This window comes from Hoplias malabaricus, chromosome 2 (assembly GCF_029633855.1).
Source record: "Hoplias malabaricus isolate fHopMal1 chromosome 2, fHopMal1.hap1, whole genome shotgun sequence".
Classification (NCBI taxonomy): domain Eukaryota; kingdom Metazoa; phylum Chordata; class Actinopteri; order Characiformes; family Erythrinidae; genus Hoplias; species Hoplias malabaricus.
Window position 1 is genome coordinate 73,735,244 of NC_089801.1, and position 24,441 is coordinate 73,759,684.

A 24,441-nucleotide genomic window follows, 5' to 3' on the forward strand; every position below is an offset into this window, starting at 1 on the left:
CTTGTTTACTGGGAAATGACAATAGCAGGTCAATTGGATTTTAATTAATAATTTGTTTGAGAATGAGATGATTTAAGCCGCGGCCAAAAAACTGCATTTATAAGGAACTTTAACTACTTTGAGACGTTTTTAAGATATTACCGTATTTATCTTAAAAAAATACTTTATGGCACCACATCTATAGTATATACACTACTAATTCTCCACGTACATTTACAAATGAATAATTAGTACAGGAGCTAAACCAGATGGTGTAATTGTAGATGGTGAGTGGCGCCAGAACAATGGACAGTCAGCGTAGAATGTTCGACTGTGTTTATATTCAGGACGTGCGTGTAGTTGCATTCCAGCATAATTCATTTGCTTGGAATTTTTGGGGGAGTCCGTGTGTGTCAGTGGACAACAGTGATCTATGCATTGGTGTTTCATGGGGAGATTTTAAAAGGAGATACAATATAATTTACTCAAACCCTTTTGGCAAGAAATCCCCTCAGATTCGAGGCATAATTATTTATTAACTTTATTTTATAGTCAGACTTTAACTTGCCCCTGACTGCCGTTGTATGCTTAGCTGAACCTGTGTGCGCGCTTTTAGGTCCTTTACACCTTTATGTGCTACACAATACATGGGAATTTATTTTTATTTTTATTCATCCAAGAACTTACATTTCTGTTTCGGTATAGCTGCTCGAGATGAGGGTAGGTATTTGAGCTTTGCCTGACGTAAACAAGGACTACTGACGTGCAGACTGACCAATTAAATGTTTACAGAGAAGGATATCGACCAATAACGGTAGCGCTACAGTCAGACCGTTCAATCAGAAGATTCTACGCTACTTCACCACGCCCCCTTCTCTCTCAAGCGAACCAATCGGAGTAGGGGAGGGCGGGACTAGTTTGTGAACGAAACGTTTCTCGAAGTTCTACGTAAGCTCTAGAAAAACAAAATCCCGGACGTTTGTGAAATTCCGGCCGGACATTTTTTTAAGTCTAAAAAAGAGGACATGTCCGGGTAAAAGAGGACGTCTGGTCACCCTAGGTTAGGATGTAATGATTCACATCATGGGCACAAGCCTGTGATCTCTTTATATATAAATTTATTTTTTATAACATTGATGTGAGTGTGTAAACAGGGTTTGTGTCCCTGGGGTGTGCACACATTTTCATTCACCAATGGAATCTTAAAATGCTGTAACTTTTCATTATTAGGGCTGTCACCACAATAATAAAAGTCTTAACAGTTTGCATTATATATATTTTTTTATTTTTTTTGGCCATAGTTTATTCAACCAAAGTGGAATAAACTGAGATAAAAGTGGAATTTTTGTTGTAGTTTGATTAATAACCGGTTCAGAAAAATGCAAAAGTATAGAAATGGTTGGGTGTTTGATTAATTCTTCAAAATCATTCACCTAACGGACTGAGGCAAGGTTCGCCAGGGGGCTTTCATCTCATGAAGGGGTTAATTGCTCCTTTTTAATTAAAGTCTTTCATGGTTCATTGGATTAAAAACATTTGTCAAGTTACTTTCATATTGTCGATGTCCAAAGAAAAACATCTGCATTTGAGCGTCAGCAGCATTCCTTTCATGACGAATGGACCAATAGAAATGCTCCAAAATGACTTTGAATTCCACGGAAAGTTAAAGCGTTTCCCTCCCCTTGTCCTAGACAGTTCTTATTTTGGCGACACTTGTAAAGACAGACGATATGCTAACTTCTTAAAAGTAGTGCCTTTTTGACACCGATTTTAACCTTTGAAACTCAACACATCTTCCTCTGACACTGAGGTCGACCAGGAAAAAAAGATGAGAAGGAATCTAAGAATTTATTTATCAAGTGCAATGCTTAAAAAAATTAAAACACTCAATGTACTGGATATGAACATTGCTGCAAATGTATCAGCATAAAATCTCAACACACTAAAGTCAATGTTGTTAAAAATCCTGCAAATATTAATCCCCAATGTAACCTGGACTAGCACAGTAATACAGTATGACTCCACTGTTTTGGCAGTTGACAATTCACAGAAACAAAAAAAAGCCCAAGCTCTTTCCAAACTCCCCCTCCATCAGAACCCAAACCCTGCATTCCCTCTGTAGTCTGACGAAAAGAGAGATGCTACACATACAGCCAGAGACTGTCAATCTGTTATAGTCAATTAAAGTTCAGTACAAATACATTGACATTAACTAGATTATTCATTACGCAGGGTTTTATATCCCTTGATGTCTGCAAAGTGTAGGAAAAAAGGAAACCCTGAATATTAGGGTGTTACAACAGGGTGGGAACCAATCACCACAGAAGGTCTGGAGTTGGCTGACCAATCAGTAATGCTGTTGATGTAACAACAACAACAAAGAACTGCAAACCAACATCCACAGCCCCTTCATAGCAGCAGGGGGCACTGTAGCTCCCTCTGGCAATTCTGATTCATTCTATTGTCTGTCCTCTCAGGGCCAGCCATAGAAATGGCACCCACATAGATCTGCTGCTACAGGAGCATGTGGCTCAAGAATAAACTTCAGCTCAAGGCGTTACCCCCTCCCCCCCAAAGCCATTTCCTCAGTATTTTCAGGAAGAGTCCATTTTTTGTCGCCAAAACCAGGGGCACAGCATCTTTACCAGCTGAGCAGGTTACTGCGGCCGAGAGTCATGAAGTAGACCTGGCTCGAGCCTCCAGGACGAACAGAGGCAAAGAACACCTAGAGCGAGAGTGTGAGAGAGAGATAAACAGGAAAAGAAAGAGAAGAGGGAGAGAAAAATAGAGTGGATTACTGCAATACCTGACAACTGAACATGGCAGATGAGGACAATAAGCTAAAAGCTAACGTTAGCAACTACAGCCTCACAGCTGGAGAGCAGAATTAAAAAATGAAAAGAAGCAAACAGAAGATGTCTAAGCACGTCTTGGCTGATTAACTACGACAGAGTTGTTACTTTCATGTCATGTTTATTACTAAACCTGCTGTGTTTAGAAGCGAGCATTGTAACACCATGAGATACACGTGTAAATACGATCTCGTGGATGCTCCATGTGTCTCACCTTGTCGTTTCTCTCACAGAGGAATTTGAGTCGTTGTGCTCTCTTGTGCATGAAGACACCATCCAGATGACCTGTCTCCACAGAGCGGATCTCTATGGCCTTCTCTCCCCAGCCCATGATTTGATTCGACCTGATGTACGCTACGGAAGAGAGGGGACATTGTGTCAAAACAAATTAATGCATGGGTAATTGCAGAAAGGAAAGGAATCATTCAACTGCAGAAATATGTTCAGGACGTACATAGCGTAGAATAATAATGATATAAATAATGGAATAAGGAGTGTAATAAGGAGTCTTATAGAAAAGTTGGGCATGCCATTAGTCAAATGTCGTTTTTCCTCCCTGAATTTAATTTACTGAAAATAATTCAATTTGCTACGGTGGCGCAGCAGGTAGGTGTCGCAGTCACACCGCTCCAGGGGTCTAGAGGTTGTGGATTCGATTCCCGCTCCGGGTGACTGTCTGTGAGGAGTGTGGTGTGTTCTCCCTGTGTCTGCGTGGGTTCCCTCCGGGTGACTGTCTGTGAGGAGTGTGGTGTGTTCTCCCTGTGTCTGCGTGGGTTTCCTCCGGGTGACTGTCTGTGAGGAGTGTGGTGTGTTCTCCCTGTGTCTGCGTGGGTTTCCTCCGGGTGACTGTCTGTGAGGAATGTGGTGTGTTCTCCCTGTGTCTGCGTGGGTTCCCTCCGGGTGACTGTCTGTGAGGAGTGTGGTGTGTTCTCCTTGTGTCTGAGTGGGTTTCCTCCGGGTGACTGTCTGTGAGGAATGTGGTGTGTTCTCTGTGTCTGCGTGGGTTTCTTCCGGGTGACTGTCTGTGAGGAGTGTGGTGTGTTCTCCCTGTGTCTGCGTGGGTTTCCTCCGGGTGCTCCGGTTTCCTCCCACAGTCCAAAAACGCATGACTCAAGTGTCCGTAGGTGTGTGTGTGTGTCTGTGTTGCCCTGTGAAGGACTGGCGCCCCCTCCAGGGTGCATTCCCTCCTTGCGCCCAATGATTCCAGGTAGGCTCTGGACCCACCGCGACCCTGAACTGGATAAGGGTTACAGATAATGAATGAATGAATTCAATTTGCATTTGCCATGTTTTGTGTTATGGTAAAATTCTATGTCACATTTAAATTTGTTCCCTTTATAATATTTATTTCATATATAGAATATTTTATTTCATATAATAGTTATGTCAGAGGACACTAGATGACCTAATAGACAAGCTCAGTTTGCTTTATTTAGTTATTCGATGTATATTTCTCTTCTTGAGTATATGACCCTCCACATCAGTGTGCATGAACTGATCGTACCGACGGAGGTGGGCATCTCTCCCCACTGCAGCACCACATCTTTGGTGATCCGGCCGTAAGTATTCACATAGACGCCTTCATCTTCATAGCAAACCAGGAGCTCGATGCCATCCGTGTTGGGAAGAATAATGATGGCGTGTGACTGAATGCTTGTCTGAATCTAAGAAAAGGGCAAGAGGAAAAATGCAGGAACAAAAAGCAAAAGCCAGTTGTGAATCAATAAATCAACAAGAAACTGACCTATGAAACACAGACCTACGAAACTGAGGCGAATGAAAACAGCAGAATATTTTACTTCTACTTCCCTACAGTGTCCTGTTATTGAAAGTGATGCAGAAGTACAGAGACAGGGAGAGCTTACGTGTGTTGGCAAATAGATGTCGTAAACAGCCCCGGAATCCACATCCACTGCATGAAAACCAGAGCAAGAGCCATAGATCACCTTCAGCCTTTGACCCTCCTCTACTGTCAGATCAACGAGCAAGGGCTTGTGCACCAGGTCTCCAAAAGACTGCACGACACAAAACATTCAGAGAGAAACTCATGAATCTATGGGTTCCTGATGCTTTCTGAAAAGACACGCGTTGTGTTGCATCGCTTCAACTCACCTTAAATGCCATAAATTTATGGTATGGCTTTGGTGCCCATGCGTAAACCTCCACCGAGTTCTTCAAGGCAAGCACCAAAAACTTGATTCTTTCATATTTTACTGGTGAAACAAAGGCATTGAGTTGTGTTTTAATAATTCAGATTGCTTTAAGGTTTCTGTTACTAATCATATTTACCACCAGCGTTGGTTAACACTGTTACCATTGTGTAAAAGCAAGAACTAAATACCTCAGTCTCACTCCCACAGCACCTCATTCATAAATCACTGAGGAACACATACCGACTTTGTAGTGCACACAGCCCTCCAGCTCGCCCACTGTAGTCCAGCCCTGCTTTTTCTCCACCTCTGGGTCATTGTGAAGGATTTTGTTCCTCAGCCAGGAGAGATAATACACTCGCAGTTTGTTCTTCTTTCCTGCATTGTTTTGGACAGAAACAGTACAAATTTACTGGCAAATGTTTTGCAACCTTTAGCTCCTAGATCCACTACTGAAGAAGTCAGAATCATTGAGTTTCTCAGACCCCTCTGAATGACTATAGACCACCTGGATCTTACCTGATATCGTAACCAGGACATTAAGGCCTTCCAGGACATCCATTTGCTGGAAGCGGCGTCGGTTTATGAGGGGGTAGACCTTGCCCTGACCGCTGCGGTCAAGAAGCATAAGTCCACTCTCTGTCCCCACCAACAGGTTCACCCCTACAGAGGGAAACATGAGGGTGTTATGTAAAATAAGAAACATGGACCACCTACATTGTTATTAACTGCTTCCCATTGCTATCATTTCTTTTTTCCCCAAGTAATCCATCCAAGGTACATTTACAATCATGAAGTTTGAGCCTTGACCGCCCTCAATATTAACGTATACCATTCAGTGATTCTGTAAGTAAGCAGCCGTCGTTCTGCATCGTCATATGAATTTCCGTTATACATATATCTTTCCAGACGATAACGACAGCTGTGGAAAGCTACCCACCCCAGAGCGCAGCGCAGAGGATCTCAGAGTTGAACCTCTTCTTGTACTTGCGAATCTCAGGCGTGTCACTCTGTGGACGAGTGTTCACCGGGTTCACGTTAACCACCGAGCCCTTTCGCGAAGGGTCTGGCCTCAAGGCCTCCTGTAGACGCCCATCACTCACAAATCCTGCTGGAGAACCGGAACAGAGCATCAGAATCAGGACATATATATATATATAAAATATAAACTATCTGTTAAATAAATGGTTTGTTTATTCAAACATCATTCTCTGTTCTACCACAAAAACATGTACAAAAGCATATTTATTGGATGTGAGTCTGCAGTTGAGGATGAAACAACAATAAGTCTTTTGGCACTAAACCGATGTTAGCTCCTCAGCAGACGCTGTGTAAAATGTCACTGAGGTATGGCTCATTTATCATGTTAAGCTTAAATATTTTCGAGAAGATATACACATGTATTTATTCTGGTACAGGTTTCTAGACCAAAACCTGAAAGACCAGCCTATTCATAAAAAACAAAAGGACCCTTACCCATGTTGTTGAGAGAACTGCCAGTGGAGGGGGAGATCTGAAGGAGGCGAGGGTCAATAAAAGGAGTGAAGGAAGAGGAGGACTTGTGTTTCTGAAGAGTATTACACGCAGACTGTGTCTGGAACAGACAGATTGTAGTTGAGTGGAGGTCTATAGGTGACGATAAATCACCTATCCATATAAATTTATTTGGGACTACATCGTCCAATCAGATTTACACCATAAAGCATTCGTTCTCATATCAGAGCCCAGTCAACACCTACATCTATGAGGTATAGATTTATACACCGAAGTTATTCAGTGCTCTTTATAGGAAATTCCAAAGTTTTTTCAACATTTTAGAAGTAATTTACATTTGCAAGGTTTCCTATCAGCACCGAGTTGTTTAGTTCTCTCTAAAATACAATATTTTTTGTGACGTGAAATTGTGTATCTACATCAAAAATTATACAAAATGTTAGAAAAACTGACGGAATTCTGCTTAACATTTTGGTAAAAAAAGTGCGGTCTAGGGTGGTCTATGGAGGTCTAGGGTGGTCTGGGGCGGTCTATGGAGGTCTGGGGCGGTCTACGGAGGTCCTGTTTGAGAAGCTAAGGAGCAGGTTTGGGCTCAGAGTATTTAATTACAATAAAATGCTTTGCTTTCTTTTCACATTTTTTCTGAAACCAGAATTAAAGCTAATTAAGCAACAATCCTTAATAACAACAACAACACAAGATTAGACATAAACAGTGTGAAAACATTATTAGTCTCTAATACAGTTAATAAAGCAATTAAATACGTGCATTTTTATGAGGAGAGTTAAAAAGGTTCACGTGAAAAAACAAAATGAAGGTTAAAATGGAGCAACACAAATGAGAATGAATAAACTGAAGGGTGGCAAGTGAATAAAAAATAAATAAATAAAATTCTAAAAATGCAAAGAAACTTAGCCCCTACATCTTTGTGTTTTGCTCTTTGGGTTTCTTTAATTCACAGAAGTTTCTGGTTGTGAATGTACGAGATTCACAGTAAATATATGGGAAGAAGAAATATTGAGAACCAGGCGATCGAGAGGCTGCACAGTCAGCGAGGAGAAGCCTTCCATCAACCCTCCGTTGTCAAACTCTAAGCTAAAACGTTTCCAGTTCAAGGGCAGTGGTTATCTATGTCTAGGAATTCCCAGACAGTCTTGTGACCCCTGACTGAACTCGAGCTTACATGAAATTCCAGAACGACTGGGATCATTTTTTTAAAAAACGTAATATCCATTATCAGATAAGATCAAGATAAATGCTTGGCTTAAGTGTTTAACGACTACAAATGTTCAGTGCATTCGGTGAAGACGGGTCCTTAAGTGGTCCCTGGCCTGAGGTTAAGCAGGATAAAGGCTTATTTTTTTGGGTGGTGGTAAATACAACATAAGTTTGGGTTGCTGTTGGGTTATTTTGTTAGATACATAACCAAGTATGTCTCATCTAAGCAGTTATCTCTGGGTTACATTAAGACAAAGCTTTCTTTTAAATGTAGGGAGGCAATCAATCACCAAATATCAGTTTAAAATATCACTCAAACCTAAAACTGTCTGTGTGCTGTGGTACGTACGTACTACATTAGTCTGAAATGTATTTCCTAGCCCTGAAGGGAAGAAAGGTAAAAAACACTAAGTAGTGCAAGGCCCACATTGCTGTAAAGACACAGAGCTCGTCCATCACTCAGTGTCAAGTTTTGCAAAGAGGCTCTAAATGTTATTCACAGTGAGTAGCAAAGTAAAGCCCAGTGAAAGCCAGCCAGCAGAGTTCTACACACCAAGGCGCTGTGGTGGAGTGGACAGACGTACCTCGCTGGCCACCAACTTGTCCATTGGGGTTTGCGGGGACATGGAGGGGCTGGCGTGGCTGGAAGCGGGGGAGGAGGTGACAGAAGGGGAGGGGGAAGGGGAGTGATGGCTCTGCTGGATGAGATCGGGCAGGAGGTGAATACGGCCTGCAAAGCCATTTCTCTCCTGTTGGCCGAGGACAAAAACAGGGCCTTGAACAGGGCCAGGGCCAGGAGCAGGGCCTGGACCCAATCGTTTTTTCTCTGCTACACTCTGGAATCAAAAACAGGCACAATTGAGTCTGTACTAAGCAGAATAAAGGGTGAGAAGTGAGAAAAGACAATGTTTCTGCCATCTACGAAAGCAAACTGGTTCAACTTTTGATTTAAAATCAGTAGGATGTGTGTGTGTGTGTGTTCAATTACAAGCTACTGTGCTGAAATTGGGCTGTGTTTATAAAATATATACAAGACAAAAATATATATATAAGACAAATAATAAAAAAATCTGATAAAACACAAAGGGATGAATGAGCAGATGATGTGCAATAAACAAACAGATAAATAACGTGTGTAAACATGGCTCCGACGAATCCCTCTCCTACCTGTCTGACAATTAAAGTGCCGTCTTTAGAAGGTGTGGTGGCTGGGTCGCTTTCTGCTTCATCATGAACAATCATGGTCTTTACGGACTCGGTCTCACCGTTGCTGAGTTTTGAGGAGCTGAAAAACAGTCCGTTCATTGGTCATCTATGACATTGCCACACATTTACAAGGACAAGGAATGACAAGATGCGTTAATGCACTTATTGTAGCCATAGACTAAATAAAGCAGGTCCTTAATAGAAAGGTATGTACTAAGTTAATCGTATAAAGGACTGGGAAGAATGGAAAATATCATCATACTTTGCCCTAGAGTCCTCTGCACCAGAGGTGGACTCATTGCCTAGTTCCTGTTCCACCTCATCATCCTCTTCTGAATCAGAGTCATCGCTAGATGATGAGTAGTCTGTCACTTTGTGAGGTGGGCGTGCGTCTTCTATTGTGCGAATCTCATTGGCCAGTAGAGTGAGATCCTAAATGTAGGGTGTAAGAGGTAAATGTTAGTCATAGTTTACAGGAGGCAAATTATTCTGCCCAAGTATAGCATCACTACCCCCCCACCCTTTGTGTAAATAGTCTTAGGCCTCCAACTCCAAGTCAACACATTAATAAACACTGACATACCACAGTCCTTTGTTAAAACAGCCAAAGATGAACGCATGCCAAGTGAGTTAAGGATGAGTTTACAAACAACATATAAAACTGCACCTTCTCCTTTGTGCTGAATTTAACATGAAGCAAAGTGAGCAGCCACAATGCAGATCATCGAGATGTGGTCCAGTGAGCAGAAGCCAAAACAATATTTAAATCACAGGGCTGTGTAGCAAATAATCGGGGGAGGAGCCAAATGAGCCTTAGTTTAAACCAATGATTAAAGGGGAAATAAAAGAACAAGACGTTTGGTTTAAAAAGCTAAAATGTGCAGCTGTGGCTCATGCTTTGATGTGCTCAGGCATAACATAAGGATGTGAACACCACCTCCACCGAACTCACCACTTCTCCCTACATAGTTTACAAAGTCAGTCATCAATTGGATGGAGAAGTTAATGGAGCGTGGAATTTCCAAAACATTGTCCAGTGGAGGAGACAATAAAAGGAGAATATAAAGATCAGTAGTAGATTAGCAAAAAGGGCACATATCCACAGAATAATCATCTCTGTATCGTGTGGTAAACAAATGTCACATATCTTAGGTTAGGTCAAGGTTTAGGAGACAAATCGTACACAATATGAGTATGAGGGCTTTCCAAAAGTGTAAAATAACTTACAACAGGCCTGGAAGGTCGGACAAAATCCTTCTTCTCCTCTGATTTCTTTCCGGTATTTTCCGGACGCTGGAGTGGAGAACCCTCTGATTTGGAGGAGGCTGGAGGAAATTGAAAAATGAGCCTCAATAATAATACAATTCTATTACAGGAGTTAAATCACTAAACACGCTGAAGCCCGTGTGGCTGGTGAAAACCTTCATTTCCTATATATACACCACCCAGCAGCCATAACATTACTACCACAACCTTGCTTCTGCACACACTGTCCATTCCTTTAGCTCTACTGACATAACGGAGCAGTCTGTAATTCTACAATTACAGACTGTAGTCCATCTGTTGCTCTGCATAATTTGCTTGCACCCTTTAACCTTGTTTCCTCCCTCAGCATTGAGGACCACCACAGAGAAGGTATGATTCAGGCGCTGGATCATTTCCAGCACAGCAGTGACCCTGACATGGTGGTGTTCGTGTGTGTTGTGATGGTGTGTCCTTGAGTTTTTAAAGCCCTCAGTGTCACTGCTGGAAGGAGAAGAGTCCACCAACCAAAAATATCCACTACACATGAAATCCCTGCTCTGCAGTGGTCCCATGGTGCAACAGATGGACTACGGTCTGCAGAACTACACAGTTCACGTATATACTCGTTGGACAGTAACTGTGGAAACAAGATGGTGGTAGTAATGTTATGGTTTATAGGTGCACTTATGTACTACGCATACAAGAAAAAGTCACTCACAGCGGACTCTGAACTTATCTCCAGAGCTGCTCTGGGAACTGGCCTGAGAGCTGGAGTTGCTGGACCCAGAGGAGCTACCACTGCCCGGTCTGGAGGCCAGTTTCTCCACCCTGTCCCACAAGAGACGAGGCTCTGCATTACTGAGACGGAGAAACAAAGCAAAAAAGAAGGGATACATCAAATTCAGTCATTTATTTTCAAAATAAATACTAACATTCAATACTTTAACATGCTTTCACCTAGAAAATCAACCTTTTGAATAAGGATGTTCACACTTTTGCTCATGCATCTGAAATATCTTCACAGCTTATAACAGTAAAACATTTGTTACTACCCTTTGTAAAATGCAGTTACGTTTTACCGTAAAAGAACAAGAAATCATTTCAAAACAACCACTTGGAGAAGAGTAATGAGTGTCTTGGATATGTGCTTGGAGAAAGATCATGTAATACATTACAAAGACTAAAAGGCATGTATCTAATTTAGGTTTAAAGAACTGACCTTCCAGCATTCCTCTGTCCAATCTGGTTACTTTGTTGGAGGTTCTGAAGGGGGGAGTCACGACGGGACAGTACAGGAGATCTAGAGGTTGTCCTCACTGGGACCTTTATGAAAAAAACATTAAAATCTAGTATGTAATAACAGACTCGTAATAAAATGGGTTTAAATGTAAAAATAGTGCAGGAAACTGCTACACAGCGCCATTCTATTAATTACAGAATGTATTACAATGCAGTATCCAGTTCTCTGAACAACAATATTACAAGATATATACAGAAAAAGCATGAATTGTCACAGGGCCAGATGTGATATAATGAGAATACTCATATGGATACAACTCTTGGTGTTTCCCTGTGGCAAAGTCTGCCGCAAACAGGGCTTGAGCAATGTAAATTAACCTATACCTACTAAAGCTCCACAGACTGTGTCAATGTTGACTACTAACGCCACCAGGACACCATCTTTCGGTTTTTGGGATCCTGTCCTTACCCTGGGGGGGACCTCATCACTGTGGCCTGCCTCTGAGGCCTCATGGCCCCTGGGCTGGGATTGATGCTGCAGGTGCGGGTGCTCGGAGCGAGAGGGGTGCGCTGGGTGGTGGTGCTGGTGGGGCTCCTGAGAGCGAAGATGGTGATGTGCAAAACTAGGAACGGGATCACTGAAGGAATGGGATCGAGACACAGGGGGTGCGGATGCGTTGCTCTTTAGAGCAGCCAGGTGAGACCACTGGACCTTCCAGAAGGGGAAAAAAAACACATGGAAAAGAGAAAGGGGAAGGGGACAGGAAAGTGGCACACAGAGTGAGACAGTAAGGCATGATCTCAGGCAAGACGAAGAGAGATGATGACAGGAGGATGGCAGACACTCCAGATGACCTCAAGTCATCCAGTATCACAACTCATTCACATAGCAACACAGGCTTAGAGCACCATGGGGTGAGAAAGGGCAGAAAGCGCGGCTTACTTTACACATGACTGTGTAACAATGGCAGGCAGAAACATGCAGCTTTATGTGAACTGGGACTGCACCGCGCTGATTATCAGCAGATGTGTGTGTAGGAGGCAGGAGTGTACAATGGATTGATCTGAAAATGGTGATTTAACATTCATTGTAATATATTTAATACAAAAACCGTGTGTTTTAAAAAGCCACACACACTTCTGCTTTATAAGCGAATGGTGTATCATTAATCCCTGCTACAATCTCAACTGAGACCAAACAAAAACCTTCCTCAAGACGACACCTACACAGATAAACAAGAGGAACGGAGTGTGGATGGGGGGAAAAAAGAGAGAATCTCTGTGTGTTACCTGTGGCTCCATAGGCTTGTGCATGCCTGAGGACTCTGACGAGGAGTTGCCGTTGGAAAAAGGCTCAGAAGAGCGTGGAGGAATAGGAGGCTGCTTTGGTGGAGCGGTCTGAGGGGAACTGTGAATGTTCTTACGGTGTCTTTCATCAGCCTGGAGCACGGGAGAGAGACAGACAGTGAAGGGAGATCTGGTCAGTGGGTGATGGGAGAGCAAGAGGGACATGCATTCGAGTCAAGTCAAGTGACAATCACTCAGACATGCTTGAGGTCAACTGCCTTGCCAGGACTGAGCAAGCCCGAGGATGACGAAAGAGAACAAAAACTGTTAGGACACAGCTGGCTCAAGCCAACGGGGCTTCCATGCTTGCTGAGATTTTCACTACTATATTGAGTACACTTGCTTTCCCTCTGATTAAATTAATAAATAAATATAATTATCCATGAAGTGGCTCAAGGCAAATGTGGTAAAGGGGAAAGACATGCCAAACAAACTTGTGGAAAGGCATGAAAATGTTAGTATTTAGTTTACCTCCAATAAATAAAACATGTCTGACCTGGGACTGCTAATGAAATTGTAAACAACGCATCCACACAGACACCTAATTAATGCACAGTAATAGTACAAGTGTTAAACATCATAAGGCAGGGTTATAAATGCTTAGGTTTTAGATGTTCACTTTACACAAGAGAGGCAAAGACATAACAGAAGACGGGACAAAATTGTTATTCCGTTTCAAGGCTACGGTGGTGAGCAGTGTGGTTTTCTTTCTATTTACACATTGGGACATCCCAAATTTAGACTTCCAGCACGACGGTCAGAACGTGATGGGGGATAACATATAACATTTAAAAAAAAAAAAAAAAAGAGGCAAACAATGAGCCGTCAAATGATTCAATTGAGGAAAAAGGTGAATTAGCTTGAAAACGAAGTACAATGAAATCAGTTTCAAAAGAAAACCATATTTCTCTCACTCCCACCACCATACTTTTACTTCACATGCAAAACAGAGCCAAGGTTAGCTCCAGCAGCCAGAGAAACAGCAGGCAGGAGTGGGTGGAGCGAGCGAGGGGTGAGGGTCTTCACCTCTTTGACCGGCTGGGCTTCAGAGACAGGGCCGCCCGGTGCGGGAGTTGACTGGACGAGGGGGTTATCGGTCCCACCTACCGGCTCTGTGACTAAAGGGCTAGGGTCCACTACCACAATTTCAGTCTGACAGTCTCTGGACTGGTCAACAGAGGGTTTATCGCCGTCCACTGGCCTAGTCGGTTCTGCATCAGGAATTACATTTCTGTCACTTTCATTACGAGGTGGATGTTCGGTCTTTGGGGCGGCTCTAAATTCGTCAGCGTTAGCGTAAAGTGGGGTCTCTTGTGGCTTTTCTAAGGGGCGAGCCTGAGGTAGCTTGGCCCAGTCAGGATGGGGTGTGAGAGCTTGGTTCTGCTGTTTTTGGTCCTTTTGGAGGGACAGCAGATAAGCCTGCTCCTGCTGGAGCTGCCTCTGCAGTCGCTCTGCCTTCCGTTGCTCCTCTAGCTCCCGCCATTTGAACTCCTGAGCACAGAGTGTAGCTCAATGAAAGAAATCCCCTGACATTAAACTCATTATAGTTACAACTTCATTATATATATATTTTAATACATTACAAGTGCTTGTATCATGCAGGACACATGCTTATAGATACAAATCACTGTAAAGTGATAACAGTCTGAAACACAGCAGTGTACTGTGGGTCTTGGTGTACTCCGACTATGTAACTAACGAATGCTGTGTCCACTGATTGCTTTTGGGCCGTCAGCCCAAAGTCTGTCATGTTAATGTTCACGGCACGGGAAAGTTGACATCAGAGGGTGTCTTTTTCAGGGATATCCATTTTATTTAATGTGTGATACAACACAAAGCCATTCTGCATTTATAAATAAATAAATAAATAAATAAATAAATAAATGAAAACTTGGGAATTAAGATTAATAGTAATCTGAATATTGGGAGAACAAAAATTTTAAAAAGCATACGGTCAGAACACATTCACAACCAATGGGGAGATTGATTCAAAGAAATTGTGAATCCTCAAATCCTCGCTGTGATTTTAGCGATGGGTAGCCGCCATGGGAACAGAGACAAAAAGGTCAAGAAAACACAGAGAGAGCAGCAACATTTAACTTTGTTTACGTATTCTTGTATTAACTCATTTCCACTCTCTCTGGAGGCACACTGCAGACTGTTCACAATGTAAACACCAGACCTCAAAGACGAGAACAATGAACTGAGCCTAACCACTCTGGAGAGAGCGGAGTTTTGGGAAGTCCCCTGTATTTTCCGAGGGCATGTCATAAGACGACACTCATAAATCTTTACGCGGGAATACTTAACTTTGGGTGACTCCCAGGCACTAGTCAGAGAACACACACACGACTCAACAACAATGGAATTGCTGAATTACAGTAGAGAACATTTGATCTTGCGGTCTTGGAAACGACCTATTTCAAATCCCCACTACATAAAAATATCACTGGGATCCATGTGAAACTAAACACAGACAGTAGGCCACGTCCTACAGACAAAACCTTTCAGACTGTGTGGTGAGAGGAGGGTGTAGATAAGAAAAGGCTATAAAAGTTCCTACCAGCAAAATGGCCTGCTCATGGAGCAACTGCTGCTGCAGGATTTCTAGGTGCCTCTGCTCCTCCTCCAGCTGACGGCGTATATACTCCTGTCAAATAAACCTTCATCAGCATTCCTTCATTCTGTGGTATTGAGTATTCACAGCTGGGCTGTGCGTTATCAATCAAACGTTTTATTACCATCTGCTGACATTAATGATATATCATCTTTTAATTAGAAGGAAACCCCTAAACACGGTCATGTATTACTCTGAAATAAATTAATTAACAAATACACACAAGGCACAGACTAGTGCTCCTTGTGGCGCATTCTGTGGACTGTATGTAGGTGAGTGAGTATGTGAACGAGTGAGTTACAAGACACTTTCATGAACTAATAATAAAGTCTGCATTTTATTATTCACATAGTCTCACTCATTTTTCTCCTTCTTAATTAAGCCACAATAGAAAAAAGCAAACAATATATCTGTAACATACTGCACCCTACAGCAGCTGCACAGAGGTCAATAAAGGATTTCCAGGGTTAATAATGAACTTGGAAAAAACAATTGCTTATGATGATCACAACTGAGAAAAATCAGCTGCATTCAGGTGGATTATTCTTTTAAATATTTTGTAAATGCAGCTGAATGACACTAAAGAGAATAAAGGAAAGCTACAAGGGATATAATATATTTTGCGTAACATCTTCTCTAGTATATTCTTCGTTGGGTAAATACAACTTGTGGTATCAGGTAATATTTTGGATGTGGAGATAAAACTTGTTTTTATTGTGTTCAGACACTGCATTATTTAGTGAAAGAGAATAATTGTGATAATTTAATCTTATGCATAAATTAACCTATTATTTGTGAACTGAGGTGTAATGTACTGTTATAATTAGTGCTATAACTATTAGGGAATAATAGTTACGTAAATAAATTACGAATGTATATATATTCCGTTTCATTTACTTGTTCACGGTCGTTCCTCCTTTTCTCCTCCTCGGCCCGTCGGCGCTCCTCCTCTTCCTTGCGTCTTCGCTCCATCTCTTCCATCCTCCTCTTCTCATCCTGCTCCCTTCGTCTCTGCTCTCGCTCCTGCTGTCTCCTCATCTCTCGCTCACGACGCTGTTGCTGTAAAATGCCAGGAGAGGGCGGGTATGAACACGCTGAAAACTTTGCCCGTGGATGTGCATGTGTTGAGAAGCAAGGAATCAAACCAGTGCATGTCACTGGAAAGGTGGGTGTTAGTTATGAGCAGCCAGTGAACCTCGTGTAACATCCTGGCCATGTAACAGCAGACGTATGGCCTGCCTTTATGACCCCGATTATACATTTACAATGCATTTGTAGCAATTTGGATAATTTAAGAAGTGTGGGTCACATACAGAGAGCTGCACTAGACTTTAATTATTTAAGCAGTGTGTAAATAAACAAAGGAAATGGCCAGAGTACATCAGCACAGACACATGCACTCACACTGCTCACAAGCAGCCTGCAATTTTCCTAAACAAACATGAACAGATCCTCATCTTCATGCGCTGCGCTGCTGTTGATAATGCAAGCAGACATAATGGGCCTCACAGTTTCCTGACCCTCCATGGCCTACTTCTGAGACCGAGCCCAAACCCAATTATAGTAAAGTGCCTTAGAGGCCCTGCTATGAAAATTCCGGCTGAACACAAGGCAACAGAGACTGGAGACGGAGAGACACACACACAACACACACACACTAGCGTGTATATTTTATGTACTTTTGCAAAACTCAGACAGAAGACTGTTCTTAAATCTATGCACTGACTCAGATCTTTGCTGGATATTTTATAAATTATTCATGTTCAAAAGTGCAGGTGTGAGCAGCTTGTACGACAGATTTACTTTCTTTGGAAAATTGTTAAAGAAAATAAATAAACAAACTAGCAGTTGTTTTTATTTCGCTTACAATGTAGCAATTTATCTCACAATACCTGAAGACCAATTACATACCAGAAGTTTGTCTTATAAAAGATAAACCAGTGCGACTGTCCAAGTCCAAAGATCAACAGAGATTTTTCAGAAACCAGACTTCAAAGTGCACTTAGCTGCCAAAACCAATGGCAGAATTACAGGTCTTCAGCCCCTTGGGCTTTGTAGGTAAAGGGCATGACTCAGGCTTTCTGTGTGGAGCTACTCAGAATTTCACATTTAATTCTGGGGTGTAAGAACTGATTATATCCTTTGAGCAGCGCTGCACTTAGATTGAATTAAAAATGTAGATCTATTTATTTTATTTCTAGAACCATGTTAACTATCCATCCATTCATTACACAGGGAGAACACACCACACTCCTCACAGACAGTCACCCGGAGGAAACCCACGCAGACACAGAGAGAACACACCACACTCCTCACAAACAGTCACCCGGAGGAAACCCACGCAGACACAAGGGAGAACACACCACAATCCTCACAGACAGTCACCCGGAGGAAACCCACGCAGACACAGGGAGAACACACCACAATCCTCACAGACAGTCACCCGGAGGAAACCCACGCAGACACAGGGAGAACACACCACAATCCTCACAGACAGTCACCCGGAGGAAACCCACCACACTCCTCACACACAGTCACCCGGAGGAAACCCACCACACTCCTCACAGACAGTCACCCGGAGGAAACCCCCGCAGACACAGGGAGAACACACCACACTCCTCACAGACAGTCACCCGGAGGAAACCCCCGCGGACACAGGGAGAACACACCACACTCCTCGCAGACAGTCACCCGGAGGAAACCCCCGCAGACACAGGGAGAACACACCACACTCCTCACAGACAGTCACCCGGAGGAAACCCCCGCAGACACAGGGAGAACACACCACACTCCTCACAGACAGTCACCCGGAGGAAACCCCCGCGGACACAGGGAGAACACACCACACTCCTCACAGTCAGTCACCCGGAGGAAACCCACGCAGACACAGGGAGAACACACCACACTCCTCACAGACAGTCACCCGTAGGAAACCCAAGCAGACACAGGGAGAACACACCACACTCCTCACAGACAGTCACCCGGAGGAAACCCACGCAGACACAGGGAGAACACACCACACTCCTCACAGACAGTCACCCGGAGGAAACCCACGCAGACACAGGGAGAACACACCACACTCCTCACAGACAGTCACCCGGAGGAAACCCAAGCAGACACAGGGAGAACACACCACACTCCTCAGACAGTCACCCGGAGGAAACCCCCACAAACACAGGGAGAACACACCACACTCCTCACAGACAGTCACCCGGAGGAAACCCCCACAGACACAGGGAGAACACACCACACTCCTCAGACAGTCACCCGGAGGAAACCCCCACAGACACAGGGAGAACACACCACAGTCACACAGAGGAGCATTTTAATAACTGTCCTTTTTTATTACTCTTTTATTTAGTTTTAAATTTTACTGAATAGCTTTTAATCATTTGTATCTTATATTCTGTTTTAATTCTATTTTATCCTTTTTAATTGTTTTAATTTTCTTTTACTTTTTAAATTCTATTGTAATGTGTCTGTTTTGCGCTGTAAAGCCCTTTGAATTACCACTGTGTTTGAAAGGTGCTCTATAAATAAACTGGCCTTGCCTATATTCAGTATAATATGTCATTTTGCGTGTGCAATATAAAATTGTGATTGTGGACAACAAGTCTTTAGGACACTGCATCAGTTCCTTAAATGTCACAACAGAATCAAACAGAATCCCACTGTGCCTCAATCCTCACCTCCTCCAGCCTCCTCCTCTGCTCCTTCTGCTGCTCGATACGTTTCTGTCTCTCGGCAAGCAGCTGACGCTTGTATTCCTCCTGCTCACGGAGCTGCTGCTCCTGGAGAAGCTGCTGCCTCCTCAGAGCTTCCGAGCGCTCCTTGTTCTCCTGCTGCAAGCGGATGAAGTCTCGTCTGAGTGTTGACTCGCCAGGTACGTTCACTATAGAGCTTTGAAGAATAACAGAGAGCAAGAGCTTGTGAATGAACGTTTATTTTGGCAGTGCATCATAAAAAGTCTGTTTATGTCGATTTAATAAAAATTCCGCTATGAAATGTTTAGGAAAAACAAGCAAATTTAGACCTAAATTAATGCACACAAACTCAAATAGGTTTTCATGTCGTAAACTAATTTTATCACTTATTATTTTATTATATACTTCATCATTTCTGCGTACGTTTTAATAATAATAGATGCATTTAAAAACCATCATCATTCCTCAGCTTCTTGTCATTGCCTCTGACTCTGAGTTTAAAAACAACCTACCACTGCTGGGGCTTCCCTTTACACAGAGGGTTGGACTTTCACACAATAATCACACAAAGACAACCTTCGGCAGCAAGTACCTGGGCTCTCCCTCTTGCTCTGGAGCTTCCTCCGCCTCCTCCTCACTGCCACTGTACTCATACTCAGTCTCATCTGCAAGCAAAGTTCAAATCGGTTTATTTACATGTTTACAAGGACAAGCAGAGTAAAGCATATGAGCAGAGCTTGAAAAATACCATTTATTTACAGTGAGTACAAGGTCAAAGCCTAATTTCTATCCAATTATACTCCACCTCTGAGTCACAGTACCATCAGCTACAGGAAGGAGGGGGCAAACTATGCTTCCTTCAAGGAGATGTGAGGCCAGCCCATTGCTTCTTTTCAAATGAAAAGCCAGTGAACAGCTTGTGCTGCGAGCGGGGCCATCCCACCCAACCAGAGAATAAGGGCACACCTTTTAGCCCTTAAACATTTCAGCCATACACCACCTAAACCAGTCCAGGTGATGCCAAGGTTCTGCTCCTGAACTGTGATGTTCATAGCAGGGATTCCTGTATAAGGGTCGTTATAAAGGAACTGCCAGGCCTCACCTTTCTCTCCTCTCCTCTTGCGTGTGCGGTCGATCTGGTCCTTCAGCTGGATGCGCACCTGCCTCTCATTGGGCTGGTCTCTGATGAACGGATGCTTCAGAAGCTGATCTGTGGGCGGCCGCTGGGTGTAGTTCTTCACCAAGCAGCTCTCGATGAAGCTGAAGAACTTTTTGGACCTATAAAAGGAAATAGAATAAATACAGGGGGAAAAACCCAACAGAAAATTCAAATAGGACAAATACTCAACTCTGGAGAGAGTGACCCACACTGTTTGAGAAGGGTTTGGACAGTGGTGATCAAACAAGCTAATCACTGGTGACACAAACACATGCTGAAAAGCAAATCTTTGAGAAACTTATTCACACTTTGAGCCCGTGCTGTGTTTAATATTTAAGCCTCGTGTCTGAAAGCTGAGTTTCCCTGCTCTGGACAGCAAAGATTAGGAAGCCTTACTGAGCTTTATATCATGAAAAGGATGAGAGATCACAACAATTTCATGTAACGACTGAGGTCAGCTTTGTTTAAAGAGGGGAAAGGAACATGGGATCTTTGGGATGCCCCCTCTTTAATGTTAGAAAGATGTGTAGATCTCAGTGTCAAACAAATAAATACAGTGGAATTTGAGTTCCTAACTTGTGTTTATTGATAGTCAGAAAACATGTTATTTCTTACTAATTCAAGGAAACGATTTACCGCTTTTCCAACAATATGGGCATGTAAGGAAACCAACGAAAGGGGTTCAAGAGCCTCTGTAACATGGAGGTAAACAGGGTAAGGACACTCACTTCGCCTGTTTTAGTTGGTGTTAGTTAATGTTAGCATGACTAGCTAAACTCGGTGGTTCAGATTATACTCGGCTGCATTACGGAGGTTTATAGTGTCGGATGAATTCGAGTTCGACTTCGATCACATTTACAGGAATAACGGTACCTCTACATTTGAGTTTAGCTTATTGCTAGGCTATTGTCATGAATAATGTTGGTTATTTAGCTAGATACTGTCATAACAGTCAGTCATAACGATGTTTTACCGCGGCGTTGTTCAGCTGTTGTCCACCAGTGACGTCACGGTCGCGTTCAAGAATTTCCGTAGCGAGCTCAGGTTTTTCCGTCAATTTAATAACATTGTCAGTTTTAAAGCAAATTAAGCCGCTATTTTCATTTTAATTCATACTTATATATGTCAGTCACTAAAATAATGTGAAATATTCATGGAGGTCCATTAAGTGGTGCTTAGCCTTTAAGCTACTGGCTAAATCAATCACTCAAAAGGGGGTTTGAACAGCAAATAAACCAGTGATATTTGTGTTGTAGACATTGTGAATCTCAGGTTTCTATCATAACCACCATTATCTGGAGTGCACACTGCCCGGCCAAAAGAGTTTCAGTTTTACAATCACTGACTGTACTTCATTTGTTGATCTGTGTTTCAGTTTGTTCATCAATGGTCAGGACCACCACAGGGTAGGTATTATTTGGGAAGTGGATATTTTTGAGGTTTGTTTTGGGCTGTTCTCAATCCAGCAGTGACTAGTTTTAAAACTCCAGCCGCACTGCTGTGTCTGATCCATTCTCACCAGCACAACACACACTAACACCAAAGCCACCATGTCAAACATCACTGTAATGCTGAGAATGATCACCTGCCCAAATAACACCTGTTCTGTGGTGGTCCGGTGTGATTCATGACCAGAAACAGACTGACTACAGTTTGTAAATGCAGAACTCTAACTTTATGATGAGTGGAGCTTATAATATGAACAATGAATGTAGAATATTAGCAGGTGCAATGTATTAGGATTGATGTATTTTAGCTTGTCATCTTATAACGCAAATCTGAACACAAACATATTCAGAGCTGGCAGGAGCCTGAACAGGCAGTTAATATTAAGACTGAAATATGACTGTAGGCAAGACTCTTTTCCTCGTGTCAGTGAGACAACAGCAGAACTGGTTTATTAATCGTCTTAACCACTTAATATTCAAATTAGGTTGAGTCAGTAATAATTCCTGTCAGTACAAATAACAGATTGTCTAAATAAACACAGTTAGATAAACCTTCAACCCTCCAACACATTTCAAACGTTGTAGATTCTACACGAGTTCGGGTGAAACACTGTCTAGTTCATAAGGAATTACTTTTATGGTCATTCCTCAGTCACTGAATAACACAGTATGAAATCAAGGGGGGTGGGGGGGGGGGGGGGTGTAGAGGGGAAATAAACCAAACTATCTAGAGAGTCAGATGTTGCGCAATGATGCTGGCAGCGGAGAGTACGACAAGTGCTTTGTAAAAACAACAAATCTAAAAAAAAGTATTTGTTATTCAACTGATGAACAGAGAACAATTGAAACATGTCGATTCAAGGACGCTCACCATGTTTTTGACTTGAGCCGTGGAGGTGGGTTCCTGGGGATGAGGAAAAGTGCTCTCATTGGGTGCATGTCGCACAGAGCTAGAATCAGGGGGGGAAAAAAAGAAAGTAAACAAATGTATGCAAAATGACTCACCGCAACCTCAGGCTAAACACCTGCATATGAGCAAGTGTACACATGTGAATAAATGACAGAAGAGCTAAAAGAGCCAAATGGAGCAACAACAAGAGTCAGACACAAATAGCCAACAGGAACAGGACACTACGGAAACAATGTGTACGATCAGGATAAGCACAAATGTGTTACAGTACTCACGGGGAGCTCCCTCAGCCATTTCTATAGCAGTGATACCACAAGACCACAGGTCACTCTGCAGAGAGAGAGAGAGAGAGAGAGAGAGAGAGAGAGAGAGAGAGAGAGAGAGAGAGAGAGAGAGAGAGAGAGAGAGAGAGAGAGAGAGAGAGAGAGAGAGAGAGAGAGAGAGAGAGAGAGAGACTCAATTAGAGACTGGCAAACAATAACGCATACGCAGCAGCTTCAGTACTTCATCTAAAAGCATATTGACCACAGCACAACACACTGATCACAGCTTCAGACCTGACCATGTGGCACAGGAGCAATGCAATGAACTCTCCACTTAACCCTTTAACCCCCAGCCTAGTTTTACTTAATTTAATAATCTTAAAAACCTGAAAACACCACATTGCTCTGTCTGGTCGTCTCCGTTGTAGTGCATCTGTTGGATAATTAATAGGACACTAAGACGACCTAATCATGTGACTAAAAAACTAGTCAGCTGATACAAATCTGACATTCATTCAACTGCCTTCCGTGTGTATACCTCCTAAACAAAGAAGAATGCTGAAATACACACTACATTAATGATCAGTGAAATATTTCACTACGTGTTTATACCCTGTAGTCGTAGGTGGCGTCAGGATTTTCATCACAGGCAATGACCTCTGGAGCCATCCAGTAAGGGGTGCCAATGAAAGTGTTTCTCCTGCCAACCGTCCTGTCCAACTGGGCACTTACACCAAAGTCAACTGGAGGAGGAGTGAAAAGTTAAAAAACACATCTGAATGAATGATGACAACTAAACATTTCCCAACATAGGAAGACCTTATGTTTATTATACAGGTACAAAGGTATTGAAACATTCAGTGCATCCCAAACACAGAGTAGCACTGAACACAGGTCAACACACACACACACTACGGAGTTTAACTTTAATAATGTGGTGTAAAGACACGAGGGGGCCTTGTGACTCACCGAGCTTAACTTCAGCGTTCTCAGTCAGCAGGACATTTTGGCCTTTGATGTCACGGTGGATGACGTGGTGAGCATGTAAGTGGGCCAGTCCCTGAGACAAGAGAACATGCTTTTCTCATTCAAAATTAAATTTACACACTAAATAATCATTTGGGAAGAAAGTCTAACTGATTTTCTTGACTTGCTGTTGTTTTCAGTGCGATAATGTCAGTATAAATCTGTAAAAATGAACTCCATGTTTTTCACTCCCTTTTCCTTTGGCTGGATTTAATGCAATAAACTATAAATGTAATAGAGTTTAAACAGTAAAGAGAAACAAAAGGTCTGGTTTATAGCCACTAATGCTAAGGTGTGAATGGAATACTGTGTGGCAGGGAGACGCATGACGATCAGAACCTGTAAAACACTACAAGTGACACATGACCGGAACACCAGTGGAGTGTGGAGAGGGAGGTCAACCCTAAGACGAGTTGTAAGTGTCACTCACTCTGAGGATTTCCCGGGAGATGTAGGCAATCTGGTCCTCCTTCAGCTTGTTTCCTTTAGTGTTCTTCACCAGATCTGTGATGGAGCCAGCTCCACAGAACTCCATCACCAGCTAGAGAGAGAGAGAGAGAGAGAAAAGAGAAAGACAGAAAAAG

At 42.7% G+C, this 24,441-nt stretch overlaps 1 protein-coding gene across 7 annotated transcripts in view; it reads right to left on the bottom strand.

Moving 5' to 3' along the window:
- Positions 1–1,252: 1,252 nt before the first annotated feature.
- LOC136687184 (mitogen-activated protein kinase kinase kinase kinase 4-like) overlaps positions 1,253–24,441 on the bottom strand; it is a 63,202-nt gene continuing 40,013 nt past the window's right edge. Inside the window, exons 5-32 of one of the 7 annotated variants that reach the window (XM_066661479.1) lie at positions 24,288–24,398; positions 23,801–23,891; positions 23,444–23,574; positions 22,844–22,898; positions 22,530–22,608; positions 20,154–20,329; positions 19,644–19,716; positions 19,037–19,247; positions 16,245–16,406; positions 15,294–15,380; positions 13,757–14,221; positions 12,674–12,823; positions 11,853–12,095; positions 11,364–11,467; positions 10,863–11,002; positions 10,127–10,224; positions 9,162–9,331; positions 8,861–8,978; positions 8,278–8,529; positions 6,458–6,575; positions 5,922–6,089; positions 5,501–5,644; positions 5,225–5,359; positions 4,944–5,044; positions 4,697–4,846; positions 4,336–4,495; positions 3,046–3,185; positions 1,253–2,704 (exon numbers count right to left, since the gene is read on the bottom strand). In XM_066661479.1, coding sequence (XP_066517576.1) covers positions 2,621–2,704; positions 3,046–3,185; positions 4,336–4,495; positions 4,697–4,846; positions 4,944–5,044; positions 5,225–5,359; positions 5,501–5,644; positions 5,922–6,089; positions 6,458–6,575; positions 8,278–8,529; positions 8,861–8,978; positions 9,162–9,331; positions 10,127–10,224; positions 10,863–11,002; positions 11,364–11,467; positions 11,853–12,095; positions 12,674–12,823; positions 13,757–14,221; positions 15,294–15,380; positions 16,245–16,406; positions 19,037–19,247; positions 19,644–19,716; positions 20,154–20,329; positions 22,530–22,608; positions 22,844–22,898; positions 23,444–23,574; positions 23,801–23,891; positions 24,288–24,398 — 4,116 coding nt within the window. In that variant the 3' untranslated portion in view covers positions 1,253–2,620. Of the gene's footprint in view, positions 2,705–3,045; positions 3,186–4,335; positions 4,496–4,696; positions 4,847–4,943; positions 5,045–5,224; positions 5,360–5,500; positions 5,645–5,921; positions 6,093–6,457; positions 6,576–8,277; positions 8,530–8,860; positions 8,979–9,161; positions 9,332–10,126; positions 10,225–10,862; positions 11,003–11,363; positions 11,468–11,852; positions 12,096–12,673; positions 12,824–13,756; positions 14,222–15,293; positions 15,381–16,244; positions 16,407–19,036; positions 19,248–19,643; positions 19,717–20,153; positions 20,330–22,529; positions 22,609–22,843; positions 22,899–23,443; positions 23,575–23,800; positions 23,892–24,287; positions 24,399–24,441 lie in introns of all 7 variants that reach the window. The other 6 variants (XM_066661474.1, XM_066661475.1, XM_066661473.1 and 3 more) reach the window with 6 other exon arrangements.